Source organism: Mangifera indica, chromosome 8, assembly GCF_011075055.1.
Source record: "Mangifera indica cultivar Alphonso chromosome 8, CATAS_Mindica_2.1, whole genome shotgun sequence".
NCBI classification, from domain to species: Eukaryota; Viridiplantae; Streptophyta; class Magnoliopsida; order Sapindales; family Anacardiaceae; genus Mangifera; species Mangifera indica.
The window spans coordinates 7228952-7250504 of NC_058144.1; the positions used below are offsets into that span (position 1 = coordinate 7228952).

At 34.7% G+C, this 21553-nt stretch overlaps 2 protein-coding genes across 4 annotated transcripts; one reads left to right on the forward strand and one right to left on the reverse strand.

Annotated features, from left to right (window-relative positions):
- The first annotated feature begins 2314 nt into the window (after positions 1-2314).
- Positions 2315-13026, forward strand: LOC123222416 (equilibrative nucleotide transporter 3-like). 3 transcript variants are annotated; one of them, XM_044645179.1, is made up of 11 exons: positions 2472-2759; positions 9923-9956; positions 10044-10128; positions 10207-10311; positions 10611-10766; positions 10909-11052; positions 11159-11264; positions 11811-11986; positions 12076-12227; positions 12353-12611; positions 12704-13026. In XM_044645179.1, exons 3-11 carry the CDS (start codon positions 10093-10095, stop codon positions 12809-12811), a joined length of 1242 nt encoding a protein of 413 aa, XP_044501114.1. In that variant the 5' UTR covers positions 2472-2759; positions 9923-9956; positions 10044-10092; the 3' UTR covers positions 12812-13026. The 3 variants fall into 3 exon arrangements, with proteins under 3 accessions (XP_044501111.1, XP_044501114.1, XP_044501112.1); XM_044645177.1 differs by having other exon boundaries at positions 10073-10128; XM_044645176.1 differs by lacking the exons at positions 2472-2759; positions 9923-9956 and adding an exon at positions 2315-2449 and having other exon boundaries at positions 10073-10128.
- A 4255-nt stretch (positions 13027-17281) lies between these two features.
- On the reverse strand, positions 17282-19290 carry LOC123222506 (uncharacterized GPI-anchored protein At4g28100). Its single transcript, XM_044645324.1, has 2 exons — positions 18349-19290; positions 17282-17847 (listed from the first exon to the last, which is right to left on the reverse strand). Exons 1-2 carry the CDS (start codon positions 18976-18978, stop codon positions 17494-17496), a joined length of 984 nt encoding a protein of 327 aa, XP_044501259.1. The 5' UTR covers positions 18979-19290; the 3' UTR covers positions 17282-17493.
- Between the last annotated feature and the right edge of the window lie 2263 nt (positions 19291-21553).

Genomic DNA, 21553 nt, shown 5'->3' on the forward strand with positions numbered 1-21553 from the left:
GCATCTCGTGTACTTTTACAACAAAACGTTTTTGACATAAAAATCTCTTTCACGTAAAGTGAAAAGTTAACATAAGGGAGTGCAACAAGTAACACTAAGGGTAGACAATGTGCAAAGTCTTATACGCATGTGCGGATTTGCATTAACTCAGAAATCTTATATACTATAAGAATGAAGTAGTTATCTTCTCGGGCATTATAATAAATCGATACAATAGTAAGTTTCAATCTAAAGATAATTGACACCTCTTTAGTTGTTTGAGATAAACATACATAATCTTTTAAGATGTTATAACAAATTGACACAATAATTGAATTGCATCGGAAGTGTTGCCTTTTAAAACTATCAAATTATGTCAGAAGTAAAATACTTGAACAATTGTTTGGCAGGTGTTCACAGAAATGATAAGAACAAGAACATGCATACAAATGGGTGTGAGAGTGTCAAAATCTTAATTTACAACTTTGTGACAAAAGCATATGTAAAAAGTGTACGTATAAGATTACGTGGTTTCTCAAAACATTTAAGTGAGAAACAACAACTAGAAACATGGTATGTGTTTTCTCCTATCATATTGATAATGCTTGGTAAGACTATTTAGAAAGATTTTACAGAAAACAATATAAAATCATTATAAAACATTTCTGAAGCAATCAAATACATAAATTTCATTCCATATATTATTACTTATGGCTAAATGTTATTAATAATTGATTTATGCATAAATGTATTTTTGTCACTTTTTAACGTGGATCATAGATATGCATATAAATTATATATTATTATATGATTAAAAAATTTTAAATTAAAAATAAAATAATATTTAATTATATAATTATATATTATTTATCTATCCAAAATACGTACGTAAATATTGCTTGACATAAAAAGTTATATTCTTAAATGTATGAATTGATGTAAAATCTTGCGCAGGAAAGATCCCGTCTCACTAAATTCCAACTCGAGGTTTTATATTTCATTTTAAAGAAAAGCAAAGAGTAAGATAATCCACACTCTCTTCTGGTCTCTTTTCGATTATACATAAATTTTTTTAAAAATTATTGTTACAAATATTAGTGTCAGTTTAGTATAATGTATTTAATTTAAATTTTAAATTAAATAATCAGTTATAACAAACTTGTCAAAATTAAGGGGAAGTATTTATTTCGGTAAATAAGGAATTATACTCATAGGTCATAGCTATCCATTTTAACTTCTTTGATTTACAAATTCTATTTAAAAAAATATTTGACGTCATTAAAAAATAAAATGGCATTTTGAATTAATTAAAGGTCAAAGGACTTATCCTCACCTAAAGTTTAGCGTTAGTTTTAAGTTTTCACTTATTAATTTTAAAAATTTTAAAAATTTATTTATTTGTTTTTTTAATTATTATTAAAAATAAAATTATTATTTAAAAAAATTTAAAAATCAAAAAATTTATTATATTTTCCTTTTAAGTTTAAAAATCTTCACTCCCACCTAAGGTTTAAAAAGTAACAAATTCTCTCTTAGGGTTTTGATCACCTCTTGTCTGACGAACAATGACTTTCTAGTCGTTAGCGTTCTCTCTCTCAATCGATTTATCTCTCCCTTCTGGTCTCCTCGCCATCCTCCCCTGTTTAAATCACATCTAACAACCACTCTCCTTTGTTCAGAAAGCAACGATTATATGTTTAGAATGTGTTCAAATTTGGACAAACATTATTTATCAACCAAGGTCTCCATTTATGGGTTTTCATCAGTCGCACGTCATTCACTAATTTGGATGAACATTGTTCACGAAAATAATTTCGTCTTCATCGAAGACGATGACAACAAGGGAGAGCAACAGAGAGACCGAGAAAGAGAGAGGTAAGCTGACTGGAAGGGAGAATGGTGACGATTGGGAAATCGTTGTTTATCAAAGAGAAAGAGATCAAAATTCTAAGAGAGATTTGTCATTTTTCAAACTTAAGCAAAGAGATCAAGAAAATATTAAATTTTTAAATTTATAGAGAAAATATTTAAAATATTTTTATTAAATGATATTTTTATTTTTTATTGTAACTAAAAGATTAATAAATAAATAGATGTTTAAAATTTTTAAAATTAATTAATGAAAATTTGAGGAAACGTTGACCTTTGGCCTTGAAGATGAGATGGCCCGGCAAGGCTCACCGTCCCTTCTAAATCTACTATAACCTGGTATTCCTTTTCAAAGATGTTCTTATCCTTTATTGGTAGACAAATTCGACAAAACGTTATAGGCAGGTAAGTACCAAAATACCCTGGTTCAGGTTCACACGTGCCCAACATGAAAGAGAGAAGCAGACACGCCTACCTCTTTAACGTTTCAGATCAGCCAAAAGTGTACTTTGTTCGTTGTTTACTTTAGCCATCTTTCTTACTCTGATTCTAATTATAAAAATATTTTCTTCGAGAAAGCATATTTACCCGCCTGGAAAACGTAAGTTCAATCTCTCTTTTTCCCTTTTGCTCCTGATTAATTCATTTTTTCCTCTGCATATTGATATTTCTCTTTTCTTGTGTGAGGTTCAGCCGTTTTTGTAAGACATTGATATAATTGTTTGACATGTTCAACGTTTTGATGTGTAATGCCATGTTTATGTTTGAGATGTCGTGCTGTTATTTCTCAAACCTTGGCTCTTGCAGTATCGGCGAGAAATGATTATAAAGTGAATTTTTTGCTATCATTTATACTGTAAATTGTTAGTTTAGTATTGCAAGGGTGAGACGGCCTCAATTTGTCTTATAAAATAGGGAAATTTTAAAAATTAGGCAAAATCAAATGGGTCTAAGCGAAATTGCCCAAAAAATTCAGGTTTAAGCAAAAATGCCCAGGTTTTGTGAAATGACGAAAATGCCCCCATATATAAACACAGCAAATTTTCACTGTACAATTCAAAGAAAATTCGAATTTTTAACGCATCTCACGGCAATCCCACGGCGAACGTCATTTTCGCCGATTTTCTTGCTTTCCGGCAACCGAAAATGGAAAATAATGTTATCACATCTCCCGTAATCTTGTTTGGATCAAGTTATTGCTCATATTATTGAGATTTGGTTGAGATTTTTCGGTTTAAAATTTTAGGGTTTACGGTTTGAACAATGCTTAAAATGTTTTGATTCTTGGTTGTTTTTGTTGAATTAATTGAGGGGTTTTGTGTTATACAACGTGTAGATTCGATTTATGTGAAAATAGGTTGCTAAAACGACCAAAATTTGGTCGAAAATGACTGCCGAAGAGATCGGCAGTCCGACTGGGAACAGTGTTTCCCACGTCAAAATCAAAATCCCACGTTCAGCCTAATTTAAGGGGGTAACTTAGCCTTTTAAAACAATTGGGGTGACGTGGGAGATCCTTATCCCACGTGGGGTTTTTTTGAAATTTATCACGTCAACGCGAGTTTGGCGAAATTACGAAAATGTCCATATATATAACACAAAAAAAAATTTCCTATTTCCCACATTAATATTAGCGAATTTACTATACATTTTTCTCAAATTTCAAAAATTTTCACGTCACCACGTTCATCCCACGGGCGATCTGATTTCCGTCGATTTTCTTGATTTCCGGCACCCACAAATGGCAAAGAAGGTTAGTATATCTCCCGTAATCTTGTTTGGATCAAGTTATTGCTCATATTATTGAGATTTGATTGAGATTTTTTGGTTTGAAATTTTAGAGTTTACGGTTTGAATAATGCTTAAAATGTTTTGATTCTTGGTTGTTTTTGTTCAATTGATTGAGGGGTTTTGTGTTAGACAACGTTTAGATTTGATTTATGTGAAAATTGGAGGCTGAAACGACCAAAATTTGGTCGAAAATGACTGCCGAAGAGATCGGCAGTCCGACGTGGGAACAGTGTTTCCCACGTCAAAATCGCGCATCCCACGTTCAGCCAAGATTGGCTGTTTTTAGGGGGGTAAAGTAGCTTTTTTAAAATATTGGGAAGCTGGGGTAATTCGTTAGAACATAGTGGACCTTTTAGAGTTTGAGTTTTTATGAGGGGGTAAATTGAGATTTTTCTTATCTAGGGTTTTTGATTGTGTAGTTTTCGAATTTTATATTCGTTTTTTCCGTTCTAGGGTTTTTCAACTTTTAGAATTCGAATTTCAATTCTTTTTTTTCAAATTTTATCGTTTTACGAGATATGGACTCGTATTTTTCAGATTTCCAAAGGATTTTTCGATTATTTCCATTCTAGGGTTTTTCAACTTTTAGAATTCGAATTTTAATTCCGTTTTTTCGAATTTCATCGTTTTACGAGATATGGACTCGTATTTTTCAGATTTTCAAAAGATTTTTCGATTGTTCCCATTCTAGGGTTTTTCAACTTTTAGAATTCGAATTTCAATTTCGTTTTTTCGAATTTCACCGTTTTACGAGATATGGACTCTTATCTTTCAGATTTCCGAAGGATTTTTCGATGGTTGTCATTCTAGGTTATTTCAACTTTTAAAATTGGAATTTCAGTTCTGTTTTTTCGAATTTAACCGTTTTACGAGATATGGACTCGTATTTTCCAGATTTCTGAAGGATTTTTCGATTGTTCCCATTCTAGAGTTTTTCAACTTTAAGAATTCGAATTTCAATTTCGTTTTTCGAATTTAACCGTTTTACGAGATATGGACTTGTAATTTTCAGATTTTCGAAGGATTTTTCGATTGTTTCCATTCTAGGGTTTTTCAACTTTTAGAATTCGAATTTCAATTCCGTTTCTTTGGATTTTACCGTTTTACGAGATATGGACTCTTATCTTTCAGATTTTCAAAGGATTTTTCGATGGTTGCTATTCTAGGTTATTTCAACTTTTAAAATAGGAATTTCAGTTCCATTTTTTCGAATTTAACCGTTTTACGAGATATGGACTCGTATTTTCCAGATTTTTAAAGGATTTTTCGATTGTTCCTATTCTAGAGTTTTTCAATTTTTAGAATTCGAATTTCAATTTCGTTTTTTCGAATTTAACCGTTTTACGAGATATGGACTCGTATTTTTCAGATTTTCGAAGGATTTTTCAATTGTTTCCGTTCTAGGGTATTTCAACTTTTAGAATTCAAATTTCAATTTCGTTTTTTCGAATTTTATCGTTTTACGAGATATGGACTCATATTTTTCAGATTTTCGAAGGATTTTTCGATTGTTTCCGTTCTAGGGTATTTCAACTTTTAGAATTCGAATTTCAATTCTGTTTTTTTGAATTTCATCGTTTTACAAGATATGGACTCATATTTTTCAGATTTTCAAAGGATTTTTCGATTGTTCCCATTCTAGAGTTTTTCAACTTTTAGAATTCGAATTTCAATTCCGTTATCAGGCAGTTAAATCTTGTTTTTTAAGTTTTGTCATTTCCTTTTTGATTATTTGATATTTTTCATCTTTTTATGTTTTTTCCACGTATACATGTAATACCCTCAGGTATATTTCAGGGGCAATTACGTCTTTTGACCCTGTTTGGAAATATTTCCAATTGTATGTGTGTTTTGAGATATATATAAAAGTAAAATAATAATAATAATAATATAATAATAATATATTGAAAAAAAAAAAAAAAAAGGAAGAGAAAAGTCAATAACCTGCTCCCTTTACCTTTTGCTTTCCTTTTTCTTTATTCCATCGTTCTTTCGTCTCTTCCAGAGAAGAAGAAAATCTCCTTCCTTTCTTTGCTGCACAGTGAGTAATTTGGAAGGTTTTTGGAAGATAAATAAGAAAAAGAAAAAGAAGAGGAAGCACTTGGAAGCTTTGGTAACCAAAGATCTCCTTCCTTCTTCTTTTATCTATGTTTATATGCATGTTATGTGAATATGTTAGAGTGTTTTGGTATTGATTTAAAGTGATTTTGGTGATAAAGGAAGCAAAACAAAGAGAAGGAAACCAATTTGCAAAGATCTGACTTGAAACAAGGTAAGGGGAATCATTATTGATATGTTGCATGTTTTAAGCTTTTGATTCCTCGGATCTATGTTATAAATGGTGATTTTGAAGTTGAGGAATGTTGTTTTGCCATCTGGGATGTCTATGTGTGTGATTTGGTTTAAGGCAGAGAGTTGCATGATATTTACAGTTTTTGCCACTGCGTTCGTCCCATGTTTTGGCTGCCTTATTGAATGAATTATGAGTGCTATTATATCTTGTTGGAAAGCTCTTTGAATCCTCTTTCCAATGATATATAGCTTTTATGAATTAGAGATCATTTGGACTGTTAAAGATTGTATAAACAGAAAGGACTGTTTTACTAAAGAAAAACAGGGGAGGCAGTTTTTGCCACTGACTTTATTTGCTGTTTTGACTGCCTGATTGAATGAATTATGAGTGCTATTATAGCTTGTTGGAAAGATCTTGGAATCCTCTTTTCAACGATATATAGTTTGTATGAATTAGAAACCATTTGGGCTGTTAAATTGTATAAAAAGTATGCTGCCCTGCTAAATGTCTGTTCTGTGAACAGTATTTCGTAATTTTATCACTGAGTTTAGCTCACGTTTTGACTGCCTTATCTATTGAATTATGAGTGCTATTATAGGTCGTTGGAAAGCTCTTTGAATCCTCTTTCCAATGATATATAGCTTGTATGAATTAGAAACCGTTTGGGATGTTAAATTGTATGAAAAAGAAGGTTGCCCTGTTAAATGACTGTTCTGTGAACAGTGTTTTGCAATTTTGGGCAGGAAAGAAAGAAGGAAAGAAGGATAGAAGGAAAGAAAGAAAGAAAGAAAGAAAAGGAAGAAGAAAGGAAAGAAAGGAAAGGAAAGGAAAGAAAAGAAGGAAAGAAAAAGAAAGAAAAATAAGAAAAAGAATTTAGGACTCAAGATTTAGGGGTTGTCCCAAGAGTAATGTCTGGTGAGTTATGAATAAAATTAAATGGAAGCAAATGTAGTAAAATATAAGACCCGTATGTATGCTATAAACTATGAGGGGGCACTTTACACTACACCGCCCGCAGTAGGGCACGTCCGCAGTAGGACACGTCCGTAGTAGGACATAGACCCCTAGTAGGGTCCGCTCACAGTAGAGCATGCTCGCAGTAGAGCTCAATTCAGATTCAGAAATAGTGTAGTGAAAGAAAAAGAGCTTGAGCTTAGAAAAGTGTCAAATCCCTATAGTTAGCTTCCAGAAAGTATTAAATAGACACCAGATGGGACGAAGTATGACCCAAATAGTAAAGAGTGAACTAAATTATCCCCTCAATCTCTTATAAAGGTTAAGATGTGAGGTTGAGTCCCAAAAGTGAGTTAGAACAGGAAAAAGGGATAGTTTACTTAATTTTTCCCCTTACTGAGTGTTCTTATCACTCACTCCCTTTTCTTTCCTGATTGCAGGTACAGGTGATCGAGGTAGCTGCGAGGCAGGGTCAGGTCAGCGTAGGTAGATCCGGCTGGAGTAGGTTATCTCTGGTTTATATTACATGCATACAGTGGCATGTTTTTATCGACTTTTGACTTTTTGAGATTATGGTACAGTTGCATATGATTACTCCTTGTTTTCAGATGCTTTCAGATGAGTTTTCATATGAGTATATACATCTTTTGTTCGCTTCCAGATTTTCAGTTTTCTTGGAATACTTTCTAAACACTTTTAAAGATGCGTTTATTGTAAAGTATTTTTAAAAAGAAAAAAATAGACGCTACGAATATTAATTCGTAACATTCCTCCTTCGGTGGGTAGTACTTCTAAGGAGGGATGTTACAATACATTTGTTTACATATTTGTTTTTACTCATGTCTAACGAATTTTTTACATTGTCTCAAGATATTTCTCGCAAAAGAAGACGGGTTGACAGCGAGCTGCGAATCCCCGACGAGACCAGACACTTCCGAGCAGAGGCGATATGTCGTGCACAGCGTGCCGTATTATCTCGGATTACTGCTACATTGACCCCAGATCAACTACGACTATTTGAGAGGACCTGTTTCGGGTATCTCCTTCGTTTACCCGAAACCAAATTCTTCGGGATGTTGGTTCATGCGTTTCTACTCCGACAGCTACATCGACCCTCTGCCAGAGACGAGTTTTGGTTCAGGGTTAGTGGGGTTGATGTCAGATTTAGTCCGTTCGAGTTTGCACTAGTGACAGGTCTATCGTTTAGTCGACGGACTGATGTCTCTTCATATATGCCTCGCTCTTCCAGACATAGGATCAGAGATACTTACTTTTGAGGTTGAAAAACCCTTCAGAAATCTGAAATTCAAATTCTAAAAGTTGAAAAACACTAGAATGGTAACAATCGAAAAATCCTTCGAAAATCTGAAAAATACGAGTCGATATCTCGTCAAACGGTGAAATCCGAAAAAATGAAACTGAAATTCAAATTCTAAAAGTTGAAAAACTCTAGAATGGCAACAAACGAAAAATCCTTCGGAAATCTAAAAAATACGAGTCGATATCTCGTCAAACGGTGAAATTCGAAAAAACTGAATTAAAACTCGAATTCTAAAAGTTGAAAAACCCTAGAATGGCAACAATCGAAAAATCCTTCAGAAATCTGAAAAATACAGATCGATATCTCGTAAAACGGTGAAATTCGAAAAAACGGAACTGAAATTCAAATTCTAAAAGTTGAAAAACTCTAGAATGGCAACAAACGAAAAATCCTTCGGAAATCTAAAAAATACGAGTCGATATCTCGTCAAACGGTGAAATTCGAAAAAACTGAATTAAAACTCGAATTCTAAAAGTTGAAAAACCCTAGAATGGCAACAATCGAAAAATCCTTCAGAAATCTGAAAAATACAGATCGATATCTCGTAAAACGGTGAAATTCGAAAAAACGGAACTGAAATTCAAATTCTAAAAGTTAAAAAACCCTAGAATGGTAACAAACGGAAAATCCTTCGGAAATCTAAAAAATATGAGTCGATATCTCGTCAAATGGTGAAATTCGAAAAAACTAAATTAAAATTCGAATTCTAAAAGTTGAAAAACCCTAGAATGGCAACAATCGAAAAATCCTTCAGAAATCTGAAAAATACGAGTCGATATCTCGTAAAACGGTGAAATCTGAAAAAACGAAACTGAAATTCAAATTCTAAAAGTTGAAAAACCCTATAATGACAACAAACAGAAAATCCTTCAGAAATCTGAAAAATACGAGTCGATATCTCGTCAAACGGTGAAATTCGAAAAAACTGAACTAAAATTCGAATTCTAAAAGTTGAAAAACCCTAGAATGGCAACAATCGAAAAATCTTTCAGAAATCTAAAAAATACGAATCGATATCTCGTAAAACGGTGAAATCTGAAAAAACGAAACTGAAATTCGAATTCTAAAAGTTGAAAAACCTTAGAATGGCAACAAACGAAAAATTCTTCGGAAATCTGAAAAATACGAGTCGATATCTCTTAAAACGATGAAATCTGAAAAAACGGAACTGAAATTCGAATTGTAAAAGTTGAAAAACCCTAGAATGGCAACAAACGGAAAATCCTTCAGAAATCTGAAAAATACGAATCGATATATCGTAAAACAGTGAAATTCGAAAAAACGAAACTGAAATTCGAATTCTAAAAGTTGAAAAATGAAAATGCCTTTATAATGTAAAATATTCAAAAACCCCTCATATTTATCTAAAATTATTTTAACCCCCATAATGAGTGAGGGGAGTTATATAAATGAAGGGAAGGGTAATTTTGATATTTTAGAAAAAGTTTGAAATAAATAAATAAATATTAAAATGCCTTTATAATGTAAAATATCTAAAAACCTCTCATATTTATCTAAAATTATATTAAAACCCCATAGTAAGTGGGAGAGTTATATAAATATGAGGGGAAGGGTAGTTTTGGTATTAAAAAAAGTCATAGGCTTTTTTTTTTTTGAAACAGTGATTTTGGGCATTTTGGCTTGAAAATAGTGATTTTGGGTATTTTTGCTTAATGGGAGGGCATTTTGGCCATTTTTTAAAATTTCCCTATAAAATAGAAGGCCTCAATGCTATGGAATATATAAATGGTAAAATTTCCTTAAAACTGCTATCGACACACGTTTTTTCTGACCGATTCTTTTTGTGGATATATGATTTCATCTATATTGTTTCAGGTTGTTGTGCTAATTTGCTGTTGTTTTAGGTCTTTGAAAGGAAATAGTTATGGTTTCGCATGATCAAGATCCATCTAGGCTTGAGGTTTGCCATCATTCTCTTTTATTCCTTATCTTCGGAACTTCGTTGAAGAAATTTCTATAACAATTTTCTGCTATTCAGGGAAAATATGTTGCTATGGTTGTGTGTTGGCTTCTTGGAAACGGGTGCCTCTTTTCGTGGAACAGTATGCTGACAATTGAAGATTACTATGTTTTCTTGTTCCCCGTAAATTTCATATCCCATTTTTGTATTCTTTTGTAGGCATTAGAAGATAGTCATTCAACTGTTTTTTCTTTAATAAAAAACCCAAAAATTGGCTTACATAGAGAATGTTATAACTCTGCAGTTGATATGATCTGTTGTTAAGTAGTTTGAAGATTAAGCACTTCTCTTTATATTATTTTCTACATCATTACTGACTTTCTACATTTTGAAATTAAAATTATCTGTGACAGATTGTTTTCATGCAATTTTTGTTATTACTTCACTGAGCAATTAATCTAAGTCCTCATTTCCATTCACAGCGATACCACCCCTCTAGAGTCCTTACTCTTGTGTATCAACCATTTGCACTCGGAACAATTGCAATACTGACGTACCATGAGGCAAAAATTAATACCAGAAGAAGAAATCTATTTGGATACATCCTGTTTTTCTTAAGTACTCTTTTGGTTTTAGTTGTAAGTATCATTCTCTTATATTAAAAGTATACCATCCGATATACACCTGCATATTACCTATTTTTCATTTATCAATTAATTCAATTTATATTCCCCCACAGTCCTTTCTTTTCATTTTTCTTCCCTTTTTTTTCTGTGGTAGCTGGATTTAGCGACACATGGGAAAGGGGGACTTGGAACTTACATTGGCATTTGTGCCATTAGTGGTGCTTTTGGAATTGCTGATGCTCATGTGCAGGGTGGAATGGTCGGAGACCTTTCATTCATGATACCTGAATTAATTCAAGTCAGTATATGTGGTTGGAACTTCTGTAGCTTTGTCGTTTCTCTGTTTTTGGTATTTCCTGCTCTGATTTTAAAATTTGAAATTCTCTTTTATTTCATATTTTCAGTCTTTTCTTGCCGGTTTGGCTGCATCAGGGGCTCTAACATCTGCATTGAGACTAATAACAAAAGCAGCTTTTGAGAATTCAAGGGATGGTCTTCGAAAAGGGGCTAGTATGTTCAAATTTCTTGTGTTTGTTTTCAATCAGAAAATGGGAAAGGAAAATAAAACCAGATATCTAAATATTAGATTATACCAGTCTATCATGCTTTTCCTTCTTTTCTTTATATGTTAGACAATGAACTGGGAGCCCATTTTGCGTTTGTTATATTCATTTAAGCAGCATGTGGTCATTTTGTAGTAGATACATGGATGCATATGTTTACTGATGTCCTTTATATAACATTGTCAGGGGATACAATTCATTGATGGGTGATGTATGGTATAGAAGTTTCTAACAATTTCCTGCTAAAATAAAAAGAAATAGCATGCTGACTTGATGATTTTGATGACTGTGGCTCTATAAAATTTATATTAATGAATCCCAAATTTTTAGGGGCACTTAGTTTCACCAGTTTTATGCAAAGGACTACTATGCCAAATTCTGTTCACCTCCATAAAGCTGTTTTGCTATTGTAGGCTTTGTGTTCCTTTTAGTAGATAGTTTTAGAAAAACTATTGTGGAAAGAGCCTTATTAAACTTTTACCGTTTGTGGCAGTTATGTTCTTCTCCATCTCAACTTTTTTTGAGATTCTTTGCGTTCTACTATATGCTTATATCTTTCCAAAGCTGCCGATTGTGAAGTACTACCGTGCCAAGGCAGCCTCAGAAGGATGCAAAACTGTTTCCGCTGACCTTGCTGCTGGCGGCATCCAAACATTACACAAAGAACAAGTATTTCTTTTCTGCAATTATATGAAACAAAGGGTCATGCTAATTCACAATTCCATTACTCTTTTGTAATACTTCACATTTTAATGCAGGATGAAGAACAATATCAGAGGCTGAGCAACAAAGAGTTATTACTTCAGAATATTGATTATGCTCTTGCCATGTTTCTCATTTATGCTCTGACATTATCAATTTTTCCTGGATTTTTATCCGAAGATACTGGATCCCACAGTTTGGGTACATGGTAAATATTTATCAAGAGCAACCTAATTAGTTTATTTTATCAGTGGTAACTTATGTCAAATTATACTCTATACATCATAGTACTTGTCTGGTCAACAGTGACATCCTGATGTGTTTATTTTTCAGGTATGCACTCGTTTTGATAGCAATGTATAATTTGTGTGATCTTATTGGGAGATACATTCCGCTTCTAAAATTCTTGAAGTTAGTGTCTCGAAAAGGTCTCATGGTATCAGTTCTTTCTCGATTCTTACTTATCCCAGCATTCTACTTCACAGCCAAATACGGTGACCAGGGGTGGATGATCATGCTTACATCTTTCTTGGGTTTAAGTAATGGTTACCTCACTGTGTGTGTACTTACTTCTGCACCTGCAGGCTATAAGGTCAGTCTACTGCACCATACTTGAAACTATCAGTTTTGACAAAAGCATTTACTCGTTTTTGAAATGAATTAATTGTATTTGAATTTGTACAGGGACCGGAGCAAAATGCACTCGGAAATTTGCTGGTGTTGTTTCTTCTAGGAGGTATATTCGCTGGTGTGACACTTGATTGGTTGTGGCTCATAGGCAAAGGTTGGTGAAGTTGGATTCCATCTGATTTAAAGATGGATCGTATTTTTTCTATTCTAGTTTATAGTTGAAACCTTTTTTCAGTTGAATTAAAAAAATTGTGAAAGATTTCCTGATTTATCATCATGTCTCGACTGAATACAATCGACAATGGCTGTACATCATACATTCACGGTTATGAACATCGCAGTGCTACCTCAAAATGGGGACAGCTGCTTAAATTAAACTCAACTTTTAATTTACCATTTTAAAATTAATATGGTAGTAATTGCCTAGAGAAAACGATTTTAAAACTTGACTTAATTATTGATGGATCCCTTGGATAAATACTAATTATTTTATGTATACTTAATTATTGATGGTCAAATGTAACATCAATCAAACTGTGTCTGCAAAAATTCTTAACCCAAACATTGTACAACTTTATGACCCAATTTTTAAATATGAATGGATTAGTCTCATTTCAAGAGATAAGACAAACACTCAACTACCAACAACGCCACCTCTTTCTCTCTCTCTCTATCTCCTGTCCTGAAAATATACCATTGTTGATCACATTAATAAAAGGGAAAAGGACTATTTCCCACCTATGTTTTAGCCGTTTCTCAATCACATACCCACTCCAGATGAAAAATCCAATCACCCACCCAAAATTTAATTCGTTTGTTTCCACCTACATCTGTCGTTAAATTTTCCGTTAAATAGAGGTTACACTTTACCCCCATCCCTAAACTTTAAAAAGTGACTTTCACCCCCTCAAATCCCTAATTTTTTTTTCATTTTCCCTCCGGCCACCAGCGACGACGTGGCTGGAGGGAGAGTGACGAGGGCTCGTCCATTCTCTGGACAACGCTCGTCCCTGGAATGGACTACGATCGTCCATTCTCTGGACGACGCTCGGTTGTCCAGACTGGATGACTCTTCGTCGTCCAGAATGGACGACGATTCGTCGTCGAGATCTGGATGACGAAGCGTCGTCCAGATCTGGACGAAGCGTCGACCGTTCTGGACGACGATCGTCCTTCTTGGACGACAATCGTCGTCCAGAGGTGGTCGACCTCTGAACTAAATCTTCTCAACCGTCGCCGAAAAAAGTGACTGTATTTCAGGGGGGAAAAGTAAATTTTTTAAAACTTAATTCAGGGGACAAATGTTAGTTTTTCAAATTAAAGGGAGAAAATGAGATAAAATTTTAATTATTTAATATTATTGATGAAATTACTAATTTGCCCCTTAATCTAACTGAAAAACATGTGGGTGGAACAAACAGATTAAATTTTGGGTGGGTGATTGGGTTTTTAATCTAGTGTGGGTATTTGATTGAGAAACGGCTAAAACATGGGTGGGAAATAGTCCTTTGCCCTTAATAAAATATACAGTTTTCGTTTTATGTACTAGTATGCTTCTGTGTGTGGAAGATGGTCATTAGTTTGGAGTACAATCTTTGCCCCAGATTTATGATATTTGCTGCAATTTAGGGGAAGTATGCCGCGGCGGTTTTGTGTTGGGGTCTGGGAATCGGGTGCGTCGTTTCATGAACAGTAGAAGACTACTGACTATGTTCACTTGTTCCTGGTAAGGCCAAACGACTATTTCCCACCCAAGGTTTAGCGTTTTCTCAAAAGTCCCCCCTTTAACTATGGAAACACCAAATACCCACCCATGGCCGGTTAGATTTAACCAAACCCTAACGGTGGTAGGGGTAAAATCGTCATTTTGGCTATAATATTAAAAATAAACTAAAATAGAATCTAATTTTGCCCCCCTAAACTTTAAAAACTAAAATTTTCCCCCACCCTAAGTTTTAAAAAATAGCAGTTTCACCCTAGGGTTTGGTTTTGAAATCTCCGGCGACCTCTCCGGCTCCGTTGCCGACGGCCGCTCCCTCCCGAAGCAACCTCTCCTTCCGGCGATCTCTTTCCTCCCATTTGGAGGTCCGATCGACGCCCGGAGACGCTGTGGGAGACGAAGACTTCGTCGGGAAGACGAAGTTCTTCGTCTTCCCAGACAAAGCCGACGCCGTCGTCTTCGTCTGGGAAGACGATCGTCTTCCCAGAAGAAGACCTCTGGGAAGACGACCGTCTTCCCAGACGAGGACGACGGCGTCGGCTTCGTCTGGGAAGACGAAGAACTTCGTCTTCCCGACGAAGTCTTCGTCTCCCACGGCGTCTCCGGGCGCCGATCGGACCTCCAAATGGGAGGAAAGAGATCGCCGAAAGGAGAGGTTGCTTCGGGAGGGAGCGGCCGTCGGCAACGGAGCCGGAAAGGTCGTCGGAGATTTCAAAACCAAACCCTAGGGTGAAACTGCCATTTTTTAAAACTTAGGGTGGGGGAAAATTTTAGTTTTTAAAGTTTAGGGGGGCAAAAGGAGATAAAATTTTCAGCCGTTAGGGTTTGGTTAAATCTAACCGGCCATGGGTGGGTGTTTGGTGTTTCCATAGTTAAAGGGGGGACTTTTGAAAAAACGCTAAACCTTGGGTGGGAAATAGTCGTTTGGCCTCCTGGTAATTATAAAGTCCCAATCTTGTATTTCTTTCGAGGCTTTAAAAACGATACCAACCCACCTGTCTTTCAATTAGAACCAATAAATCATGCAGAAATTTTAAGTTTCTCAAATCTTTTAGATATTCCAACAATCCCCAAATGCTTAAAATTTTACAACCTTTTATTATACAATTTGTATATGAGCCTTTCAAGTTTGAACCTACACTTAGTGTTGATTGCATCCATTTGAGGCACATAAGCGAACTATGTCATAAACTTTGTACCTTGACCAAACTTCAAACTACCACACTCAAAACATTGACAAGGTTTGGTTTTTAAGAGTTGGCGTTGTTAATGACCTTTTACCCTATCTTGATTCTCACGAGAGTTTATAGATAATAACCTATTTTTTACGCTTTCTAATTTTACCAGAATTCTCACTTAAGTGAGTTTCCTAAGATATATGTGATTTATACCTTATAAGAGTATTCTTCCTTTAAATTCATTCATGACTATTGCCCTTTCTTAAAATCACATAACAAAATATTCCGTCGTAGGATGAGTACTCTTTAATCACAGTGGTTGGGTTATTTCCTTAAGTAACTCGGTGTAAATCTTTGCCTGAGCTTAACTTCTATAATATTTGTTTGCGTTGGGAAATCCTGTAAAATGCTTTTCAACATGTTATGAATGATTGGCCGACTTATCATCTTGTCTTGAAAGTGATAAACAGCGGCTGGTGATTCTACATTCTACCGACTGCATACAATAACAAGTTATTAGACATGGAATTCCAATTACTTAATTTCCTAGTCAAACCCTATTGCAATTACAAATTACCTTATTTTGAAGTGACAGTACACAGCCGTTTCTGCCCATTGGGCTTGAAGAGCCAGGGCCTAATTCAGCTATATTCTGCTCATTTATAAAGGAAATCGCTGACCAATTTGGGTAGCGCTGAAAGATGCCGAGGACAAACATTCAGCCGCGATTCTCTCCCTTGAACATGTGATCATGTGTATATAAATAATATAATAATATGCAATGCCAACTTAAATTAACTCATTTGTTCAGAATTTTAATAATAATCGACCAACATACTCAGTCTTGGGGATTCGTTTAGAGACCTTTCTTTACATTTATCGAAAGATCAGAAAAATTACTAAATAATTAAAACTTTAACAGATCTACCTCGCTTATAATTAACTACCACCGCCAGTGTTCTCATAAGTTCAATTTGCTTCTTGCTTCTAATGTCTTTAATGTTTTGCCTATCAATTTGGCCAACGGACTTATTCGCACCCAAAATATTTTGTTTTTTTTTAATTTTCACTTTTTATTTTTTAAAATTTTAAACACCTACCCATAGGTAAGTAAAGTTAACATTTTTATAGAAAAAATCGTCATTTAATCTATAATATTAAAAATAAACTAAAATTTAATTTTTTTAATCCTAATCCTTAAAAACTAAAAGTTTTCTTTTAAACTAAATTTTAAAAAATGATATTTCTAGTTTAGTTTCTAGAATTCTGAAGCAATCATTGATAATGAATATCTCCCAACATCTCGTCTCCCTTTAATGGTCAAACCTCTCTCATTTAAAAGTCTGAACAATATCGATTGACTTTGAAAAAAACTTTCAACTTTATCAAAAAGATAAAACTGTTTATCTTCTCCGACAAAGACGAGAGATCTCGTGTTCATTGGAGAAGGCAAAAATAAGATCTAACAAAAAACGAGATATGGTTATTTTTTAAAATTTAGAGAGATAAAAAAAGATAAAATTTTAAAGGAATTAGAGTTCTATTAACTTTAACTATCTATAAATAAATATTTAAAATTTTAAAAAATAAAAGATAAAAACTCGAAAAAATAATATACTAAGTGAAAATAAGTCCTTTGGCCAATCGATTTTTATTAAATATTTCTTCATCTGCTACTAATGATCAGGCAATGGCTAAAAAGTCATAATATGGAAATGTTAAAAATAATAATAATAATAATAATTTGGCAATAACTTAATAGGATGAATACATACAGAGTCCTGTCGGAGAAAAAATATGTAATATGAAAACGAGCCTAAAATTTACAGTGGGCAAAAGGACAAAAACGACCAGCACCGCTTTTTTCTGTCCCCTAGCTTCACGTGACCTCGACAGACACAAAAAAATTATACAGGGGCCTGCATGCATCACCACTATGGTTGACCCTAAACAAAAGCAGAAGAAACTAGAATGATTAGGGGCAACAATGGAAACAAAAAAGCATGAAAGCTTTGAGGCCACGGATACGATAGTGAATATGAAGAGGATTGGGAGTTTTCGAACTGCAGAGAATCAACAGCCAAAGGCATGTTCTCTTGATCGGGGCTACACTTGGACTCCTGCGGTGGGTGCGCACTGTACATGATGGCACGCAACACTGCCGAAACGGTGGGAATGTACGCCGTTTTGTTACGTGCCAATAGCCATGTCAGCCCCATTAGTTGGCAGTCTCTGTTTAACATCTTGGTTGCCCTGTTATCCACGTCTTCATCCGTTCCGTTCTTGTGTCCACCCGTTAACTGTATATAGTCAAAAAGGTAAGGGCATTTTAGTCCTGTAACTAAATAAAAGAAAGATCCTGGCCAGGGAAAATCGCATTGAAAAGACCATACTTCTAGGCTGTGTGGATGGAAAGGAAAAACCGGAGCGCACATGACGACTTTGGTTTATTTAACAAATCGGCAAAACGTGCAGCACAAAAGTGTTCCAATTTTCATGTATTTAGGTGCCATTACTCTCATTACCAAAAAGTAAAGTGAAACGAAAACTTTCAATTTTTCAATAAAAAATCCATCATAGATTTGTTTTGAAATATAACTTTATTATAAAACTTTTTTGAAAAAATTTTCGAAAATCCAGATTCATCTGAATTCGAAAAGAATGATTTGCAAGCAAGTGATCCCTTAATTAATGTCCAAATAAGGCATGACCCACATCTTATTATAGTCCAGTTCATGAAAAGATTGATTAATGGAGCTTTTGAGGGGGATAAAAGTGATGAAAAACCAAAAAAAATCTACCTTTTGAAGGGCGCCCAGGCATTTAGTGCAGCCAGAGTATGAAGAATTTTTGCAGTTCTTCTCCAAGTTCTTAACGGCAGCAGTTGGAGTCACGTTTCGAAACCCAGTCGTGACATTGAACGCTGCTGGGCAGCTAAGCGAGCTGATTTGATGCAGCCTAATCCCGCAAAAACACAGAATCGCGTCACAACTCGCATTGGGTTGCGGAATCTTCACGTTCTTGGTCACCAACGCGCTTTGCAGGGAGTTCACGCACTTCTGCGAGTCGTCAGGCATCATCGGAAGATCCGGCTCTGCGGCCGGAGCCGCAGCCGGGACCTGGAGAGCGTAGCGTGCGTGAGCCGCAAAAAGCCACGCAGCTAATACAGGACAACATCTACTCCGGTCTAGGTTACGTCCGCAGGCGTCATTCACGCCGCCGAAAAGTTCGGCAGAGAGGTCTAACCGGCAGGTGGCGGCCTCTGTCTGGACCGGAAATGCGGGTACCGTATTGGGGGATGCATTCTCTCCTGGTTTTAACGGCTGGTCATGACCGGTGACTGGATCAGCTAGTAAACCACCAAAAGCGACATGAAAACTAGAAAGCAGAAAGGTTAACGTGAGAATGAAAAAGATGGTAAGTTGAGTCATTTTGCTTGTAAAACAACAAGTAGTTTTTGGCGAAAACGTTGATGTTTGGTTTTGGTTTAACTGATGAAAAAGGTTCCAAAAGCAGAGATTCAATCGATATTCAAATAGAAAGTTGATTATTTTGAGGCTCTTTTCTGTTGGGGCTTCTGTTGTTCTGCAAATGTAAATAAGAGATGAAAGGGTTTGGTTCTCTCAAACTCAACATCTACATAAGAAATGAGTAACAGTGGTGAAGAGTGAGACGGTACTCCAATCCAGGTTAACTAAAAACACAAAAGGAAGTAACGTTTCCTAAATTTTTATAGTAAAAAAATACAGTTCTTTTTATTTTAATTTTACTTTAAAGAGATGCGTGTAAGGGGGGTCCACAAGAAAGAGAAGCGAGGTTGAAGATGACAAGGAAGGCTGTCAGAAGATTTGGCAGCTTGTGGTGTCATCTTTCATTCTTTATCTGCTCCTTCTATGGAGTGTGTGCGTCTTAAGCGACTGCTTTTCTTTTACAACCTTAGGTTATACGTGCCCTACCTCTGTGTTGAATATTTTCTTTAGTTAAATTCCCATTAAATATAATTGTATATTATAATTTATATTTTCAAAATCTTAGGTATAAATGTATTGATATTTGAATAATTTTAAATTAAAAATAAAATAATATTTATTTATATAATATTATTATTAATATACAATTTTCTCAATTTAAGTCAGTATGATATGAGAATCAATCAGATGGGTCGACCATTCTTATTCTTACGCTTGTATGGTACAAAAGTCTCTACCATAGGTTAGCATATACAGAAATGGAACCCAAAGAGAAGGAAAACGAAATATTCCACTTCGACAGTTTCATACATTCATTTCATTTTTTTTCCCCTTTGTGGCCCAAATTATTCTTACTTGTAAAGAAATTTGTTTTAGAACATGTCTTAATTTCGTAAATTTATTAAAAGATGATAATTTATTTATTTATAAATAGAAAATAAAAACAAGAATGAAAAACAGAATTTTGAAATGAAATGTGTTGAGGCTCCAGGGACATCCTGAGCATTTGAAATTTCTTAGTTATTGCATTGCAAGCGAGACTGTCAGGCAAACTTCTGCTCAGTCCTGAAACAAGGTTCATGCGTGACAGCCGAGCCGATCTAAAGAACAGAACTTATTTATTTATTTATCAAATTGCTTTTACAGATGATATAAACTAACACCCAAAAGTGATTTACAGAAATTGCCACTTCTTCGTCTCTCAAGAAACATCACGGCTTCCATTGTTTATTATTGCAAACCCAAGCAAATCTTTATTCTTTGCATATTCCATTTCAACAAAGGACAAAATAACAAGCACAGACAGATTCCATCACAGAGGAGAGAAGCAAGAAAACTAAAGGGAGAAAGATGTATTAGTTTAAAGACAAACATAAAGTGTCAATCAAGCAAAATTATTCCACAAAAAAGTGTCTTTGTGGAAAGCTTATCTGTTCTCGACTACCTATACTATAACATTTTCTTTCTTTTGTGTTATTATTTCAAACCTTTATTTCGTTGGGTTTTGGGCTGCAGCGTCCCTTAGTTTCAGTAACTGTTACAGTAAAAAGAAGGAGATAGCTTTCCTTAGACCATGTAAATTATAGTATATTATAAATTTATAATAGCAAAAAGCCAGACTAGATTCAAATGCCCCCCTCTGGAAAGAAAAGAAAAAGAGATAATAATGTGTTTCAAAAGAGAGATTGTTTTGTAAAGTTACATTGGTAATTGAGCTTAAAAAAGTGGGATGCAAGAACAGAGAAATAATAGAGTTGTGAATCCTGGTAGACGGACCCAGATGTATCAGCAATGTGTAGGTTGCTGGACCGGTTAGTTTTGGTTAGCCCTAGCTAGAAGGCATGTCAAATGTTTGGATATTGCCTTTCGTGCCCCTTCTTTAAGGTCACTGACAAATAGTTGGAGAGGAATATTCACAAAATGTGACCCCTTCAGAAGACCATTGCAAATGCAGGCCATTGTTATCATAATGGTGGGCTTCACAGTCCTGAGAGGCTTCATATGAATCAACCTCTTCAAATTTTGAATAGATTAAACATTTACTTATTTGATACAGTATTAGGGTTTGATTGGTTCGATATAGTTGACACAATCCTGAAGAAGAAGTCCGGCTTGAAAAGAGTTTAGAATACCAGAGGCTGAAGCCCAAACTTCCACACATGTTATCCGTTAATTTAATAGTGCTCTCACAGAAATCTAAAGGGACTTGGATGCTTATATATTGATATAAAAAGAAAAAGAAAAACTCTTAATATCTTTGAATTTTGTAAAATTACCCAATTTTGAAGCATCATCAGGAAATTAAAGAGTGATTGACCTAGTGATTTCATCGTTACTTAAAAGCTAATTGTGTTTGGTGGACAATGTGAAAAGGAAAGAAGTTTGGTGAACATCACAGCAATACATTTTTGACAACTTTGAAGTAGTAAGTAAACCATCAATCGTGCTAAAAGCAATATAATTTTGAAATAATAGAAAGTGGCAGGTAAAAAAGACTTTCTTTTGGTGGCACATTCAATTCACCTTTTCAAAGTGC